Source organism: Hemitrygon akajei, chromosome 10 (genome assembly GCF_048418815.1).
Source record: "Hemitrygon akajei chromosome 10, sHemAka1.3, whole genome shotgun sequence".
NCBI classification, from domain to species: Eukaryota; Metazoa; Chordata; class Chondrichthyes; order Myliobatiformes; family Dasyatidae; genus Hemitrygon; species Hemitrygon akajei.
The window spans coordinates 57,874,693-57,893,840 of NC_133133.1; the positions used below are offsets into that span (position 1 = coordinate 57,874,693).

Sequence of the window (19,148 nt, forward strand, 5' to 3'; positions counted from 1 at the left end):
CGGGAGGATGTGCGTGGGTTATCGTGGATTGGGATTGAAAAAAAATCGGAAGTTCTCTTACTCAGTAAGTCGGAACAGGTACATCTGGTATTATTTGGCGTCAGTTAGTCAAACGTTTGTCTTAGTATATAGTATATATTTTACCTTTTTATGCATATAAAACACTTAAGAATGTACGTTTCAGCGCCGGGCTTGGGAACTTCTTCCCGAGTTCGATCCAGTGACAGACCGCTATCGAGTGTGCTCTCCATGTGCCGGGTTGATGTGAGGATCAAAAACCCAAAACCCAATAAGGCTACAATTATTGCTTAGTTATAATTGTTGCTTTCATCGGGGCACAGCCTTTCTCACTTTAACCGTTAAAACTGTTTTGATTGTTGACCGACTGTAGCCTAATGCTTTTCCCCAATGACCGATGGCATTTCACCTCTTTCTGATCGCTTTATTATTTCCACTTTATTTTCAATCGCGATCATGATTAATTTCGTGAACAGAAACACTGCAGATTCAGATCTCTGCCACTGGGTCCTAATGTCAACTGCACTGAGACAGGTTAAATAAGGTCTGGGGTTCCGCTGGGTCCTAAGATCCACAGCATTGAGACTGGTTGAATAAGGGACTTGAGCATCGGCGAATTTTGGTATCTGTGAGAGGTCCCGGAACCAATCCCTTGCGGATAAGGAGGGCCAACTGTACAGTCACAGGGTTCACAGATAAAAGCTACTTTTTCCTCCAGCTGTAGAATTTACTGAATTTTCTGATTCTGAAACAGTGCATGCATACTGCTAAAGCTGCACCAGTACGATGTGAAAGCCAGATGATGTGGAATCTCGTGAAAAGATGCAGAAGAGGTTCACCACGATACTGCCTGGATTAGAAGGTATTAGATACAAGGAGCATTTAGACAAACTTGTCTTTACTTTGGAGCACAGGCCATACAGAAGTTTATAAAATCATGAGAGTTGATAGACTCTTTTCACTAAGGAACAAATATCATTTTCCTGAAACTTGTTACTCCATACCAATCACTCCAGTAAAATAGATTAATTTATTTTGAGTTGGCAAATGCTCAGAACATCCCAGGCATATCACAACTGATGCAAAGTTTTTACTCCTTCTCCCAACATGCTGAACATCAAGCCTCATACCAAACCAGCAAAAGCTTTCAATGCCTTTGTTTATAGATATCTAATGAAACACCATCTTCATAAAACATGAATGAATTATAATTGAATCCATTACATCAGAATTGCATTTACAGAAGAATGACTGTTAAAGGCAAGGCAGAGGGAGGGAGGAAAAAAAAAATCGACTGAACAGTGCTGCGATATCTTGTCATTTTTTTTGCGAATGTGTTCTCATTAAAATGTAACCAGAACAACAATTATGACCCCAGGTGTTATACATAATGTCTAGCTTTGGAGTGTGAAGAGATTGCTTCATTATGTGCATGAGTTATTGATGTGTTAGTGTGTGTGATTACTGTAAAGTCATGTCAGAAATTCACGTTGAGTTACTTGGGTTCCAAAATAGTATTATCCAGTTCACTCTTCATATCTATTTCAAGATCATTAGTTATAAAGCTTCTAATTTGTTTCCAGCCCCATGAGTGTATCACATTAGCTGGCAACTCCTTTTCGTAAATCCTACTTCTTGTGCAATTATGTCTCATAATAATGAAACTTTACTCGATATTTGCTTCTGATTACAAGTCACTGGAGACCAGTTCAGAATTACTGTAGACCAGTATTTTGATAGTAAAATAAAAACTGTGTCATCATTTTATAAAATGAACTCTGCAGCAATACATTGACCAGAAGAGCCACAAAAGTTCGAAGAAAGGCTCTCAGTTTCACCCTTGTCTAGTTCAGAATTTGATTCAACTGGATAAGATCAAAGTTTCAAGCATTAGTGTTAACTTCAATGAAAGTCCTATTAACATGAACAGGACTGTTACTCATCTTACACCAAAGTCATGGCGACTGACTGTGAGATCTTGAGGGAAATATTCCAAACATTATGGTGGGCGGGGGAAAATGGAATTTGTAAGGACTGCAAGACTGAAAATAATTCAACTGAGTTCCCAAAGTATAAGCTGACCCCAAATAGGAGTTATCCACACTTCAAGAAAACATCAGTGATAGAAGCAAATTTATGAAATACAGGATGGAAAACAGGACAGCAGGAGAGTTAAAGTAAGAGAAGGTAAGGGGATAGGATAGACCGAGGGTAATTAAGTACAAACAAAAGGAAATGAGGTGCAAAAATATTGTGGAAAGATAGCTTCTGTGCTTCTTCAGGTACTCTTCAAATTTGCTGGGCATTTGGATTCATGGCTTTCATTCTTGCTTTAATCTACTCACTCAATTTCAACATTTTTCCTTCCTTTCCCTTGTCATGTGAACACCAATTCTTCCCATCAGAATTCCACATTCCTTACTAATATAATGGCATGCAAAAGTTTGATTACCCCTGGTCAAGATTTCTGTTACTGTGAATAGCTAAGCGAGTAAAAGATGACCCGATTTCCACCAAAAGGCATAAAGTTAAAGATTACACATTGCTGTAATACTTTAAGCAAAATTACTTTTTTATTTCCATCTTTTACAGTTTCAAAATAACAACAAAGGAAAAGGGCCTGAAGCAAAAGTTTGGGCACCCTGTATGGTCAATACTTAGTAACACCCCCTTTGGCAAGTATCACAGCTTGTAAATGCTTTCTGTAGCCAGCTAAGAGTCCTTAAATTCTTGTTTGGGAGATTTTCACCCATTCTTCCTTGTAAAAGGCTTCTAGTTCTGTGAGATTCTTGGGCTGTCTTGCATGCACTGCTCTTTTGAGGTCTATCCACAGATTTTCGATGATGTTCAGGTCAGGGGACTGTGAGGGCCAAGGCAAAACCTTCAGCTTGCACTTCTCGAGGTAGTCCACTGTGGATTTTGAGGTGTGTTTAGGATCATAATCCTGTTGTAGAAGCCATCCTCTTTTCATCTTCAGCTTTTTATTTTAAAACAGACGGTGTGATGTTTGCTTCCAGAATTTGCTGGTATTTAATTGAATTCATTCTTCCCTCTACCAGTGAAATGGTCCCCGTGCCACTGGCTGCAACACAAGCCCAAATCATGATCAATCCACCCTCATGCTTAACAGTTGGAGAGGTGTTCTTTTCATCAAATTCTGCACCCTTTTTTCTCCAAACATACCTTTGCTCACTGCGGCCAAGAAGTTCTATTTTAACTTCAGTCCACAGGACTTGTTTCCAAAATGCATCAGGTTTGTTTAGATTTTCCTTTGCAGACTTCTGACGCTGAATTTTGTGGTGAGGATGCAGGAAAGGTTTTCTTCTGATGACTCTTCCATGAATCATATTTGTGCAGGTGTTGTTGCACAGTAGAACAGTTCACCACCACTCCAGAGTCTGTTAAATCTTCCTGAAGGTCTTTTCCAGTCAAACCAGGGTTTTGATTTGCCTTTCTAGTAATCCTATGAGCAGTTCTCTCAGAAAGTTTTCTTGGTCTTCCAGACCTCAACTTGACCTCCATCATTCCTGTTAACTGCTATTTCTTAATTACATTACGAACTGAGGTAATGGCTATGTGAAAACGTTTTGCTATCTTATAGCCTTCTCCTGTTTTGTGGGCATCATTTATTTTAACTTTCAGAGTGCTAGGCAGCTGCTCAGAGGAGCCCATGGCTGCTGATTGTTGGGACAAAGTTTGAGGAGTCCAGAGTACTTATAAAGCTTTGAAATTTGCATCACCTGGCCTTTCCTAATGACTGTGAACAAGCCATAGCTCTAACAAGCTAATTAAGGTCTGAGACCTTGGTAAAAGTTATCTGAGAGCTCAAATCTCTTGGGGTGTCTAAACTTTTGCATGGTGCTCCTTTCCTTTTCTCCCCCCACTCTAAAATTGTACAAGATTGAGGGGGGATCTTATTGAAACGTATAAAATTCTAAAGGGATTGGACAGGCTAGATGCAGGAAGATTCTTTCCGATGTTGGGGAAGTCCAGAACGAGGGGTCACCGTTTAAGGATAAAGGGGAAGCCTTTTAGGACCGAGATGAGGAAAAACTTCTTCACACAGAGAGTGGTGAATCTGTGGAATTCTCTGCCACAGGAAACAGTTGAGGCCGGTTCACTGGCTATATTTAAGAGGAAGTTAGATATGGCCCTTGTGGCTAAAGGGATCGGGGGTATGGAGAGAAAGCAGGTACAGGGTTCTGAGTTGGATGATCAGCCATGATCATACTGAATGGCGGTGCAGGCTCGAAGGGCCTACTCCTGCACCTATTTTCTATGTTTCTATGTTTCTAAAACAAAAATAATACACTAATCTTGCTTAAAATGTTGAAAAGAATGTTTCTTCTTTGACTTTATGACTTTTGGAGATCAGTTCATCTTCTACTCACTTAACTATTCACAGTAACAGAAATTTTGACCAGGGGTGCCCAAACTTTTGCATGCCACTATATACTTAGAGGCTTTACTTGTTTTCAAATACAACTTGGTGTACTATTAAACAAATTATGGGAACATTGGCACTACTAATTTGAAGATTTCACCTTCTTCATAATTCAACTTAAAAACACTCAAGAGGACAGGAAGATGGTTTTATGCATCTTAATAGGCTTCCTGAAGTTTAAAGACACAGGAAGACAGTAGAGAAGTAGCAAAGGACACATTGTTGGTGCTCAGATGCTGTGAGACCTGGATAAAATTCAGGCTTCACTGAGAAATAATAAGCAACTCTTGCATCACATCAGTGCTACATAATGATCATCTCCAACAACACTCCAACCTCCTTCTCATAACACTGCCTTTGTGAAATCATCCACAACATCACCCATCTTCTAGGTAATCACCTTCTTACAGACTTATTACTGGAGTAGACATGCAAATAAAAAGACCAATTCTTCATTTACTTCCTCTGAGTTCAAATTTCTCGCATAAACCAACCATCTGCATGTTTCCTTTGAGGTCAGATATCCTGAATTGCACATACATTATTATGGGCTATGGGAAATACCTGGAATCTTACCTCAAGAGAATACCTTCCCAATGTGGCCTGTAATCGCAGATGCTTGAAAAACACTTCCTTGCTAGTAACGCTTTTATTTCATATACAATTAGAATAAATTTACTAGAACTTAAATGTCTACTTAATATGGTGTGCAGAGAATAAAGTTATCATACCATTTTCTTCATTTCCACTGTATTGCGTGAAAAGTTTAGATATCACAGGGTCCAAGTCTTCTTTGGCAGTTCCATTCGATGGACAAGTTAAATGGACCAAATCTGTTTACAAATAGATCATAATGTATTAATTAAATTACCAACTACAGCGCATTTAAGGTGGATAAAAATATAAGCAACTCAACTACTATCCAAAAAAACACTTTCTGAACTGTGTTCTAGCACAATATCTTATCATATTTTTAATTTAACATATAAAGAACATAATTTTAAGATTTTACTTCAAAGTTCAAAGTTAACTATTATCAAAGCATATACACATGTCACAAATGATGGGGCAAGTGAATTCAAATGAAATTATTCTTGCTGGTTCAAGAGCAGTTGAAGGGGGTAATAACTGTTCCTGATCCTGGTGGTGTGGATCCTGGTGCTCCTGTAACTTCTTCCTGATGTCAGCAGCAAGAGGAGAGCATGGTCTTGGTAGCAGGGGTTATCAGTGATAGATGCTGCTTTCTGATGACAGTACTCCATGTAGATGTGCTTAATGGTATCTGCTGCTTTTTGTAGGATGTTCAAGGACATTGGTGTTTCCATACCAGGCCATGATATAACCAGTCAAGATACTCTCCACTACACATCTATAGAAATTTGTCAAAGTTTTAGTCGTTATGCTGAATCTTCGTAAACTTCTAAGGAAGTAGAGGTGCTGCTGTGCTTTCTTTGTAATTGCACATGTGCTGGGCCCAGGTTAGATCCTCTGAAATGATCCACAATGTCCGTTTTTCTTTTATTGCCAATCTGCACAGAATTAATCACTTTGAAGCAATCTTGCTGTGGTTTCAGCACCTACTCCTCCAATACTTAATGGAGGTAATGTATGTCACAAGCAATGGAAGTTTACACATCAAGGTTAGAGATCCAATTTATGTTCAGGCTCTTGGTATAAGCAACTTTATTAGTCACTATGAGATATATATAGTTCTTTGATCAAGGAACCGTACAAACAACATTTATTAGCCAAAATGAATACTGTGAATTTAGAAAAGTAAATGCTTGACATCTCAAATTCAAGACAATGATTATGACTTGGTCACCAGCATAGTATTGTCAGCATCAACTACAACCTGAAGTTTAAGCAAAACACTATGATATAGCAATGACCGCACAGAAAATACACCCGCGGTATGTAAAAATGTTCCATTAAACCATCAAATTTGAATTCCAAAGATTTCCAAGCGATGTATTGAAAAGTGTATGCTTAGCTATTTTATTTTTAAATTTAAAAATTGCATGTGCTTTTAAGGGAATCCCAAACTAATGATTCCCCAAAATTCAAAATTTTGAGCTTTAGATTAAAGTCGTCCTAAATTGCATCTTAGTGAACCACTGAACCACCTAGAACTAACATTTATTTTTGTGTCCCTGCAACAAAAAGTACAGGTAGCCGTACTTTTCCCTCTTAACTGCTTTCTTGGTGATTATAACAGCAAGCCACACCCTGGTATAGAACCACTGACAGGCAGTCAAGATAGCATTGCTCTCATGCAATTCCAAGTTTTGATTTTCATATGTTTAAAATGTTTTAAAAGTGCAGATAAAAGCAGGCAGAAACTATCCACCAACTCGAACCCTGATCACTGCTTTTGTTCACTGGCTGCCTGAGCCGAACTGGAACACGAGATCAGAGTAACCTAGGAGCTGCTGATGGCCAAGGCGTTTGTCTTTGAAGGGGTGGAAGTTGGGCACCAAACCAACAGGCTCCATGAGGTGGGACAGGTGCTTGCTTAGAGCATTTCAAAATAGCAATTTCTGAATCCAGGTGAACTTTCAATCGTAGGGAAAGCAAAATCAAGGGGCCAAGTTAATTCTCTAATTTTCAGCTATTATCATACAACTTGCAAAAGTGCTGCAAGTGGTATTAATACAAAAAAAATGGCAATGATAAAAATTAGCAGACTACCGCTGTTGCACTTACCAAAGCAGCGATAGGGTAATGCAATACAAGCCATTTTGGACAGCATGAAGTCCTGTGTTTACTAATTACTTGTAGAGACAGTAGCTGTTGCTATTTGACCAGATGGTACAATTTGTTCACCACTTAAGTACTTTCAGAAGGTACAAGAGCGTCATTACTTAACAGTAGATGTACTACTTCTGTTAAAAGTTGAAGCAGCAAATTACTTTGCCTACTTAATTGTTCTCTTGCAAATCATTCATAACTGTGCAAGCACATCCTGTATTTCCCAAGTTAATGAAATTTAAGACTACATTACCATTCATTTATGACCATTGCCAAGTACTGCATTTGGACATCATTGTGTGATGTGTTCCCCATAAGAGACTTGTAAAATTATTAAAAGGTTTATATATTAAGATATATAAAATGGTCTCTATTATTAACTTTTTAGCTAGACTATTCACATTTCAGCAAAGCACAAAAGCTCCAGCTTTGCTCTTCCTCTTGTTACGAATGTGCCACAACTCTGAGGGGCTGAAGGGTACAAAGTCACCCCCTCCTTTTTGAGAATCGCAAGATCGCTATTAATTCGGGTCTGGGACCCAGGAAATGAGAGAGACACACACAGAATCCTCAAGGTTTGGAATGTGTCCTGGCCTCAGTGAAACAAAAACCCCTGATAACGGCTATTGTCTCTTGGAGACGGAATTGTGTATTGAGTACTGTACTATTCATTGAAGCCCTCAGGGGATGACCAGAGTGGGCTGGCTGAGGGATTGCATCATCCCAACCTGATTGACATCTGAGACCCCGCGAGTAAGGATAAAAGAGGGTCTGGGGAACAACCCCTTTAGACGCACCAGGAGAAACGCTAGAAATCCCGTGACAGCGTTTAATAGCGACAGCCGGTGGGGGGCTCGTGTGCGTCCCTCCCTTGCCTGGGATTGGCGGCCTCACCACGGAAGAACGGCTTTAGCTAAAGGAGAGGCCACAAGTGAACGGCCACACCAACGGGACTCCCGACGGATCGAAATCATAAAAGGAAAAGCCGGCAAGTTTTTGTCCCAAAAATCTCTCTCTCTCCAACCAAAGGCTGCAGCCTGCATGAACTGAGTGACTTTTATATTTCCATCGGACAATACATTATTCCCTAGACAACGATAGAGCTTATTTCTTAATGATTATTATTATACCTGCACTTTTAGATTTAGTATTGACGACGTATATTATCTGTATATTTGCATTGATATTATTTTTGTGTATTTTTACTAATAAATACTGTTAAAAATAGTACCATCAGACTTCAAAGGACCTCTCTATCTTTGCTGGTAAGTGACCCAGTTACGGGGTTCGTAACACTCTATATAAATGGCACAGATATTTTATGGACTATGGCTTCATCTTAGATTCTAGCCTACAAAGTACCCAGGACATCTTCAAGGAGTGGTGTCTCAGAAAGGCAGCGTCCATTATTAAGGACCTCCAGCACCCAGGACATGCCCTTTTCTCACTGCTACCTTCAGGTACGAGGTACACAAGCCCGAAGGCATACACTCAGCAATTCACAAACAGCTTTTTCCCCACTGCCATCTGATGTTGAACCCTTGAACACTAACTCACTTTTTAAATATATATTTCTGTTTTTGCATGATTTTAATCTATTCAATATACATATACTATAATTGATTTATTATTATTTTTTCTTCTTCTATATTATGTATTGCTTTGAACTGCTGCTGCTAAGTTAACAAATTTCACAACATACGCCAGTGTTAATAAACCTGATTCTGATTCCTTCAAACATTCAAAGGTGCCTTTTTCAAATAAAAAGAGCAAAGACCTGTGTCAAAAAAAATCTGTTTGACAGTAAATTAATGATGTAATGGCTCAAAATAAAATAACTGTTCAGTTTATTCTTCAAATTATGCTTAGTTACCAAAGGCTTTCACATCCAAATATCCTTGAAACAGTTTTATTGGGCAAGTGTACAAAGCATTCCCATTAGCAATGACAGCATACTATCTTATGCTTTCAACATGGGGGTGGTGATGAGAATGTAATTTCCGTTATTGCAAAATGCCTAATGCCGCAAAAACTTTTTACACAATTGAACAATAAATCAAAAATAATCACTATATTTTATGGTGCTTCATACAGTCTTTACTTTATGCCCTCTGCAGAAGCCTGCCACATCAGTTTCTATTATCCAACACGTTTTACTCATTCAGGTATGACTGAATTAGTAACAGCAGCTGAAGCCATTTGTCATGTAATGCTCTCCTAGCAGGAAGAGCAATGATTTCAGTTCATGATTCAATCATTTGAGTTATATTTTCAGGGCAAGTGAAAGACTTCAGTTCCAGTCAGCTGGCAACTCTGATTACATGTGTGTAATCTTCAGAACACATGATCTGGGGTTTGAAGTATAAATGAATTAATCTTCAATAATCATTGACCAGGGTAAATCATTTGGTTCAAAATCAATTTAAATATGAAAATAATACAGCAATACAGGATTAAATATTGATTTCAAAACAAAATAGCTGTTTTTTGGGGAAGTAAATGTAAAATCTTAACTTACAGGTGCCCTGTGGACAGGTCATTGAAGATGGACAGAGTTCAATGATTCGTACAGATGGTTGGCAATCTCCCACTGCAGGCACATTCAAAATAGAAATCTGTAAAATGTGTATGAGGTTAGTGATTGAGTGCAAACAAAACAAAGGTCACATTGTCTGCATGATAACCTTATAATGGAACTTGCGTGGTTTCTCCATTGTCATTTATGGTACCTTGCAATACATAACTGATCTGCCACATTTGCATGCTTCTGATTTGCTTTATTGCAAATTACAAAGATTAACTTTGGAGACGTGAACACAGCAGCACTAAGCAAGATACCCAAAATATGCTTTGAACTTGCAAGTTCCCTAAATCAGTAATACCATTGACAACCATGCCAAATCGGAGGTAAAATACTACTGCTAACTACGTTACAGTAATAATTTCAGTTGAGAAGTGAGGAGGATGTGACACAACATTTCTTTCAGGGTAGCTGAATGTTGTCCACTATAATAGTTTATTTATGGTTATGTTGAATACTTATAAACCGTATATAAAGTGGTTAATTTTTTTAATGAGATGCAGTCCGGTAACAGGCTGTTCAGACCCACACCAATTACGTGACCAATTAACCTAATACGTCTTTGGAATGTGTGACGAACCGGGGCACGTGGAGGACACCCTCACAGATACAGGAAGAATGTACATTTCTGTACAGACAGTGACAGAATTGAAGCCCGGTTGCTGGTGCTGTAATAGTGTTACGCAAACCGCTACTCTACTGTGCTGCCCCAAATATCTTATTTTACAAAATATGAGACAGACTCATCCATTCAAAATATCATCAATCACAACATTCAGAATTTCCAGAACATATCCATAGTTTTTATTTCTCCATACTACCTAGAAATCTATCCTATCTGTTTAAAGCTCAATTATCAGTTTCTGGATTTGGATCTTGGGGTTGCCCATCCCATAAAATGTCCCTTCGCAAACACACTTGCAAAAGACCGACCAGGGATAACTTTTCCTATGATTTATTCGGTGGCACATAACACATTCCTCAATGCTTCTTCCGCTTGTCCTCACCTACCACCCCACTAGCCTCCACGTCCAGAACATTAATTCTCCATAACTTCCACCATCTCTAACGGGATCCCATCACCTAGCATATATTTCCTTCTCCCCCCACCCGTTTCCACAGAGATCGTTCCCTACACGACTCCCCTTGTCTATTCATCCCTCCCCACTGATCTCCCTCAAGGCACTTATCCTAGCAAGTGGAACAAGTGCCACACCTGCCCCTACACCACCTCCCTCATAACCATTTAGGGCCCCAAACAGGTGAGACAGAAAATACTTCACCTGTCAATCTGTTGGGGTCATCTACTGTATCCAGTGCTCCTGGTGTGTATTGGTGAGACCCGACACAGATTGGGAGACCTTCCACCAAGTACCTATGCTCTGTCCACCAGGAAAAACAGCATCTCCCTATAGTCACTCATTTCAATTCCACTTCCCATTCCCACATGCCAGTTCTTGGCCTCTTCTACTGCCATGAGGCCACACTCAAGTTGGAGGAGCAACATCTTGTATCCTATCTGGGTAGCCTCCAATCTGATGGCACAAACATCAATTTCTCAAAGTTCTGGTAGTTGTCTCCCACTTCACCATCTCCCATTCCTGTTTCCCTCTCACCTCATCACCTCCCTCTGGTGCTCCCCACCTTCCCTTTCTTTCATGGTCTAACCTCTCCAATCAGGTTCCACCTCCTCCAGCTCTTTCTCTTTCACCAATCAATTTCCAAGCTCTTTACTTCACCCCTCCCCTTCCCCCAGCTTCACCTATCAGCTGCCACTTTGTACTTCTTCCTCCCCCCCACCACCTTCTCCCCTTCCTTTCCAAACCTGAAGAAGGGTCTCAGCCCAAAACATTGACTGTTTACTCTTTTCCATACATGCTGCCTGTCCTGAGTTCCTCCAACATTTTGTATGTGTTGCTTCATCACTGCTTAGATGCTCCAGTGATTAACACTGTAAAGCCCATCTGAATACTTAAAACATTACGAAAACTATAAACACCTAAACTGGGTTGTTAAAGTTTTCATTAACAGGTGCTGATTTCTGGTATATGTTCTAAACACTTAACCTTTGTAAAAGAAAATATAACAAATCATTTTATCCATACTTAATAATGCATCTTGTAAACAGTTTTCAGTGTCTTAAAACTATTTATCCAGCTATGAAAACAAATTGCTAATATTTCATTATACATGAATTATAAGAATTAACAAGCTTCAGTGACTGTCTCTACCTGCTCAGAGTCAGCCTTCAAGATTGAAGAATCTGTGATGAGTACAGCTCTCGAAATGTACCTGATAAAAAAATTAAACAAAGTAAAAAGACCAGAATAAATGAGATGTAGCAGCATAGATACAACAGCTAACACAATGGCAAGTGAACTGATTAAAAGTGTAATCTGGTATTCAATGCTGAGAGAGGATGCCAACAATGGTTCGCTTATCATGCCTCTGCATTTGGAGGAATTTGCCTCGGTAGTCTCTCCGGTGCTGGAGTACCTGTTGCAAATAATTCACATCTCAGATGCATTTACCAGTACAGAGACAATTTCTGCACAGATGAAGTGGATCTGAGGTTTTGAATTTCAAAAGTTCTTTTCCCAAGATGGCCAAAATCTGTGCTAATGCATTGTACACACTGATGATTTTCCCTAACAGCATCTATCTTCATTGAGGTTTGTCTCCCAGGACAGGGAAGCAATCAGTGTTTTCCGAGGTGTCCTTGTGGACTCAGTGAGTGGTGCTTTACAGTGGGATAGGTCAGTATAGCACCTTGCTTTGCAGAGATTCTTTTGCAACTTTTAGTAAATAAATGGATGACTTTTGAGTTCTGCTTCCAATGCTGTGTACATACAACATATGCATACTGCAGTTCGACTACCGTTGACGTAATCCTGCTGGAAGGGAGATGCAGCTTTGCGAGGAAGAATGGAGAAGACGGGAAGATGTCAGATCCTTACATGACACCATTCTGCTCAGGGACTGCACAACTGTGGGCCAGTGAAGATTATGGCTTGCATGCAAACATGCAGTGTAGTGATACAATGCTCAGTCAGCACGACAAGTAATTGAACAACTTCAATGGTAGTATAAAAATGGGTCGGTTGAGTGCATGTCAAAAGATGCACCATCCACACAACTGAAAAACACAAATTCAGAGGTACACATCACTTGATCCGGAGCACATTACTATCATGTAACATACTTACACACCACCATTAATTTTTCATGCTCCTTCTTAATCATTTCCACATTAGAAACTTATTAAAATTTACATTAAAATTCCACCAAGTTACTGCTCTTCATAATAGGAAACTTTTTTTCATCCATGTAAATTTTGTTGATCGTTTTTTCTTTTGAATTACAACCTTCTTAAAGTGGTCATTTTTAAACGGGAGAATAGACCTACATTTGGCAGTTTAATAGGAATACTTGAAAGAACAATGCAATAGCTCTTACCCGTAGTGGACATTTTTAGTACTTTTCTCAGGTAGATAGCCATCATTCACAATAAAATGTTCACAGTCTATGCGATAGCCATTACTGTCAACTACAGCTTTACATCTGCAAATTAACACACAATGCACAATGAAGTAAACTAGGCAAGATGACTGATTATACACAAACTACACCGGGAAATCAAAAAAAAAAAGGTGGCACAAATAACTATACAAAATTATCATGACAAAATTCTCAATTAAACTGATGATTTGTCAACTCACATTTGATTATTTTACACTAAAATTGGTTCAAACTGTAAATACAGCATGACGACATTGATAATGAAATTAATCTGTGGTATTCATGAAGTTCTACTCTCAAATTCGAAACTCAAGTTAACTTTAACTAATGGGGAGAAAGCAGGACAATAGGATTGAGGGGGAAAATAAATTAGCCATGATCAAATGGCGGATCAATTGTGCTAATTCTATTCCAATGTCTTTTGGGCTAACTGGAGTTACTGAAGTGTTCATACTATAAAGAGCTAGACCTCACTAGAGTGTGAATTCTAGGGAATCTAAACTGTGTAAACAAATGGTGATCATGTAGCAGAATTTAATTTATATTTAAATGTTTAGAAAACTGTTTCTAAATGTGCAGGATAATGAAATTTGAAAAAACACATTCACTAGTAAACTGTTAATCTAAAATCTCTGCAAGGTTTCTCAAAATGTTTGAATTATGTAAGGAATCCAGCTTGCAACTTCCTTGCCATGCACTGCATATAGATATATGGACCTTGATGTATAACAGAAGCAATACATTTTCTCCAGTGGCTAATTACCCAGACCAATGAATGCAAGTGGCTACCTCCTGAGAAATAATGCACCTTAAAGACACAATACAAGCCAGAGTGAAGATAGAAATACAAAGATATTAATTTGCAAAATGTTTTGCAAAGAATTAAAGCTGTGGAACAGTTAATTGTGCCATCCCAAATCCATTTGCCAGATGCTTTTTGATTTAACTTACTTTGCAACATAAATACCAGACATTTTCTATTAATCTATGAAGAAAATAAAATTTAAAAAACATTGCAAGCAAGTTTACCCTAAAATTATAAACACATTGATATTAAGCATAGGTCAAGGAACATCAAAAGAAAGTGACCTACCCATTCTACTAAGTATTTTATCACCAGATTTATGAAACAAAATGTACCCCATGCCCTGCTCCACATTGAAGGACTACACATTAATATTTTTCTAAAAACTTTCCACAAGGATGAATATAACATTTACTAAGATTAATGACTTAAACTTATGTTCTATTTGTTTATATACTTCCCTTTTATATACAGGGAAAAAAATTAAGGCAACATGAAAATAACTTCCATTATTTGGGTTTCCTAATGGCTTTTCACACTACAGCTATTAATATTCTTTAACCTCTTACATTTATACCCTTTCCCCACCCCAAATTAAGCTTCATAACGTTTATATCAATTATGCTGAACTTTGAGATTCAATGATAGCTCTGACTTTACATCTTTAATGGTTTATTCTTTATTGTGATTTTGTTGTAAGTATTCTGAAGCATAACATACACATTTTGAATGAAGGAAGAGTGCAGACGTCAAAATCTAGAGTGACAAATAATCAGACGCAAGGCTTTTACTTGCAACAAAGCCAATTCCTTCTCTTCCACCCACCTCCATTCCAATAAAAAAGCTGTTCAAACCAAGTTTCCTCCCATGGTCGAAGGAAACTGGATTCCTAAACAAATTCCGTATTGATTTCAATTCTACTTCAATCTCATTTTCACTAACAGACCTTGCATTGGTGTAACTTGCTCCCAAAGAGTGCCACTGTTCATTCTCAGGTAAGAATTTACTTTCACCTCTTCCCACTTTCTTGTCACTTTAAGAATTGGAATGCACTCAAGGGCTTCATGCATATGGCTATGAATGATGACAATGCAAGTTGAAAAATTCAAGAGATCAGAGGGTTGCATAGCTGAATGAGATAACAGGTATAAGGAAAATATTAAACATGCTGGAATTTACATAGGATCAAGGACAATGACAAGACTTCTAAATTTGTACTTGAAAACAGAAATCAGAGGGTTGATGAGAGACTACCAAAGTACGAGAATAATAAAATGCAGGTAACAAAGATCTTGATGACTGTTTTAACAGCAGACTGGTTGTGGAAGAAATTGTTATGGAAGAAAGATGGTGGTTAGGTAGACTGTTTAGGTCTATTGAACAGTACAATCTTTTAAAACATACTAGATACTTAGGTATATAAACCACACCTCCAGTGTTATGCCTCTTGGCGTCCTTCCCCACCTGTTTCCACTCTACACCATATTTGATCAATGTTGAGAAATAATGGCTTGGAACACGAAGAACTTGTTAGTAAAATTTGACATCACAGTTTTCATTTCCTGTGCATACTTGCTTAACTACTCAGATTTTCAATTGTCACCAAAACAGCATCAGGTCAATATTGAAGAATATAGGGAAAACTGATGAGAGGCAAATGCCAATAAAGTTTTATAGGCTTACAAATATAAATCAATCTGGAACTGCCTCTCACAAAACAAAACTATCATCATGAAAGATCTTAAGTGTGCCTCAATGTATATCATCTAAATTACTTCCTCTAATAGAAAATGTGATTGTAATTGCCATAGGTTTGAGCCAGACTTTTTATTCCGTATTAGATTGTGAGCACATTAAACAGCAAAGCATCCCATAATTGTTCCATGTTTCTAAGCACTGTTTCTGATAATATGTAAGACACTGCAGGAATGTCATATTTGCATTATAATTTTAAGTATATCCTCCAACCATCATTTTCTTTTCATTAGTGACCATCAGATAACAATGCCATTTCCGACATTTAGATTAGCCACATTAAGTACTTAAAATATTCTTATTCCGATTGGAATGCTTAATATGTTAATATGTTTCAAGGCACTGCAGTGTACAAGTGGTCTAGGTTTGATATGATACTGTCTGCGAAGTTTCCAAAGCTCTACAGATTCCTTGGTTGTACCACTGATTTCTCAAATACTTTTCAATTATGTTAGTAGCTGATAGTTTGTACAAAATAAATCTTACATATCAAAATTAAATGAAATGCAAATTGAACAATTTATTGGCAATAGCACCTTGGACAAAAGGTAGCTTTGTAGAGACAAAGGGAAACATTTCTAATCTTAAAATGGGAATACACCAGCTGAGTTTTGCCGATTTAAACGAGTTTAACTAATGGGAAAGGGCAACCCTATTTACTACAATGAACTCTGAAAATTCATTAAAGTTTTTCCCAATTTTAGAATGACAAGCATTATCAACAGCGATTAATCTGGTGAATCTTCTGGTGAACTCAATTTATAAAATGCAACAGAGAGGCTTTTTGTCTTCAGATGAAAATCAATTAGTGTATGTAAGGCCACATGGAAAAACTAACATCACTCATCACTGGCCCCTGGCTGCTCAAATGATTTGTCTTCCAAGCTTGGGTGATCAGGAGCTGCTGTAATATCTCAAGAAAATTAATTTCGTTTCTATATTCCAGACCTGGTTTCCTTGTTTGCTGAACCTTTACACAAATAACTTTTAATCAAGGCTGATCTTTGATTAATACTACAGTTAATCTCAGAAGGCGGCTCCTTTTTCTTGTGCCCTTACACTTTTTCCCAATCTGCTGCATGAAAGATAGGTCATTGCCTATGTCCTTACCTTCCTGTTTCTCTGTCAACCACCAAGCATTGCACTGAATGCCGTAAACAATATGTTCCACCAAAGACTGCAGACATCCTGCAGAAAAACAAAATCACTTAAATTTAATTTTTATATATTTATATATCTTAACATACAATTTGAAGCAAGCAGATTTAACAGCACTTTGGAGTGAGATTTCAGCTTGGTTCTACAGCTAATTGTTTCAGCTCTTATTTGAAAGTACAGGCAGTCCAGGAATTACCAAAAAACACCAAAACAACTTGTGCCCTGACACAGAATACAAGAATTTGGAACTCCATTTTATCTGAGCACATGCATTATTCAAATAAGTTCCTAATTGAAAAGAGAATTAAGGATTTTAAAAATGTTAATCACCTTCAAAGGATAGTGAATTAAAATTGTAGCTTTTTGGGACTGTCAAATACAATTCATTAAACAGTAACTTATTATCAAAGTAATCTTAAATCCAATTTTTCCTTAATACTAGTGGTCTACATATTTAGAATATCTATATTCAAGTACAGCAAAAGCAAGCATCAATGACTGCCACAAAGAGTTTTTTTTTTAAGAAAGGTAGAATACTTAATACAAATAAGCAGTGTTTTTTTTACAGCTCAAAAATCTGTTTTTCATCTGCTTTAGTTTTCCTGCAGTGACGTGAAGAGTAACTAAACATTTTCTAGTCATTGACAGAATTATTATTTAATGTATCCAAACCTGATAATTACTTCACAACATCACATGCCTAACATATTTGCTTGGATTTTACTGCAGTAATATTGGTAATATTTTGGTATATTCACCCTCATCATTAACAACGGACAGTTACCAAGTTCCAATAATTTTGTGCATGCACTGCATAACCTAATACCCAAAGATGCAGTCAGTAATTGCCACACAATTAAGAGAAATATTTCAGTTGTTGACCCCTGTAAAATACACTGAAAATCTTCCTTGTTGCTATGTACAAAAGACCGTTATTTCAAAAAACATGGGATGCAGATCTTCCTCAGGTTATGGCAGGGTTCCACTCCTATAAACTGTTCACAACTCATTTTGCAAGTGAGGTCCAACAGTGAACAGTTTCCCCAATGGCAGAATTCTGCAGCAATTGGAAAATCATACCAATCTCACTCAATCACTAGTGTAAGCCGTGCACAAGTTGGGCAGTAGTTACTGGGAAGGACCTGTATACTTGGCTATTGAGCACTAAAATACAGTGCCTTGAAAAGTATTCAGCTCTTATAACTACTTCCACATTTTATTGTCTCATTTTCTACATTTAATATATGTTAAAGCAGGATTTTTGAGCTAATCTACAAAACATTGTACATTATGTCAAATCAGAATTCTTCACCTCTGTAATTACCACTCTAGCTTTCCTAAGGCACCATATTCAGTATTATTTTACCAACTCACCCAATTTGTTAAGGAAAATTGAAGGATCACCTTTTTCAATGAATTCATAAAAATAAATACCCCCCTCTCTGTCTGCAAGGTCCAACAGTATGGTATATTTTCAACAGACCAAACCAAAATGAAGACAAAGAACATTCAAGACTGGTCAGGGAAATGATAATAGAGAAGCACAAATCTGGAGAAGTGTGCAAGATCATCTCAAAGTCACTGAGCATATATTGGAGCTCAGTCCATCATGAAAAACTGGAAAAAATATGAAACCACAGCCATGCTGCCTAGGTCAGGCCTCCCCTCTAAACTTAGTGGCTGGAGAGGAATGGCACTTTTGAGAGAGGCTACTGAGCACCCACAGGCACTTTGAGTGAGTCACAGAAGGCAGTAGCTGCAACTGGAGATTAAGTTCATGGCTCCACAATCTCTAAGGCCTTGCACAAAAAGGGTATAGATGGAGAAGTGGCAAGGAAGTAGTACTGGCTTTTAAAAAAAAGCATATCCTTGCCAAGCAGCACTTAGAAGATACTGTAAAGATGTGGAAGGAGGTCTTGTTATTGCTTGAAACTGAAGTAGAACTTCCGAGCCTCAACACTAAGTGATATGCGTGGTGTAAATCTCAGCCAAGTAACATCATCCCTACTGTAAAGTATGGTGAAGGTAGCATTATGTTATGGGGATGCTTTTCAGTGGAAATCTGGTCAAGATTGATGGAAAGATGAATACTGCTAAATACAGATACCCACTAGCCT

General features: G+C 38.0%; 1 protein-coding gene across 2 annotated transcripts in view; it reads right to left on the reverse strand.

Moving 5' to 3' along the window:
• Window positions 1-19,148, reverse strand: part of chm (CHM Rab escort protein) — a 125,292-nt gene that overhangs the window by 14,832 nt on the left and 91,312 nt on the right. For both annotated transcript variants that reach the window (XM_073058387.1, XM_073058386.1), the window contains exons 9-13: window positions 16,984-17,061; window positions 13,251-13,355; window positions 12,026-12,086; window positions 9,732-9,828; window positions 5,194-5,295 (exon numbers count right to left, since the gene is read on the reverse strand). In XM_073058387.1, the coding sequence (XP_072914488.1) occupies window positions 5,194-5,295; window positions 9,732-9,828; window positions 12,026-12,086; window positions 13,251-13,355; window positions 16,984-17,061 (443 nt within the window). The remainder of the gene's footprint in view (window positions 1-5,193; window positions 5,296-9,731; window positions 9,829-12,025; window positions 12,087-13,250; window positions 13,356-16,983; window positions 17,062-19,148) is intronic.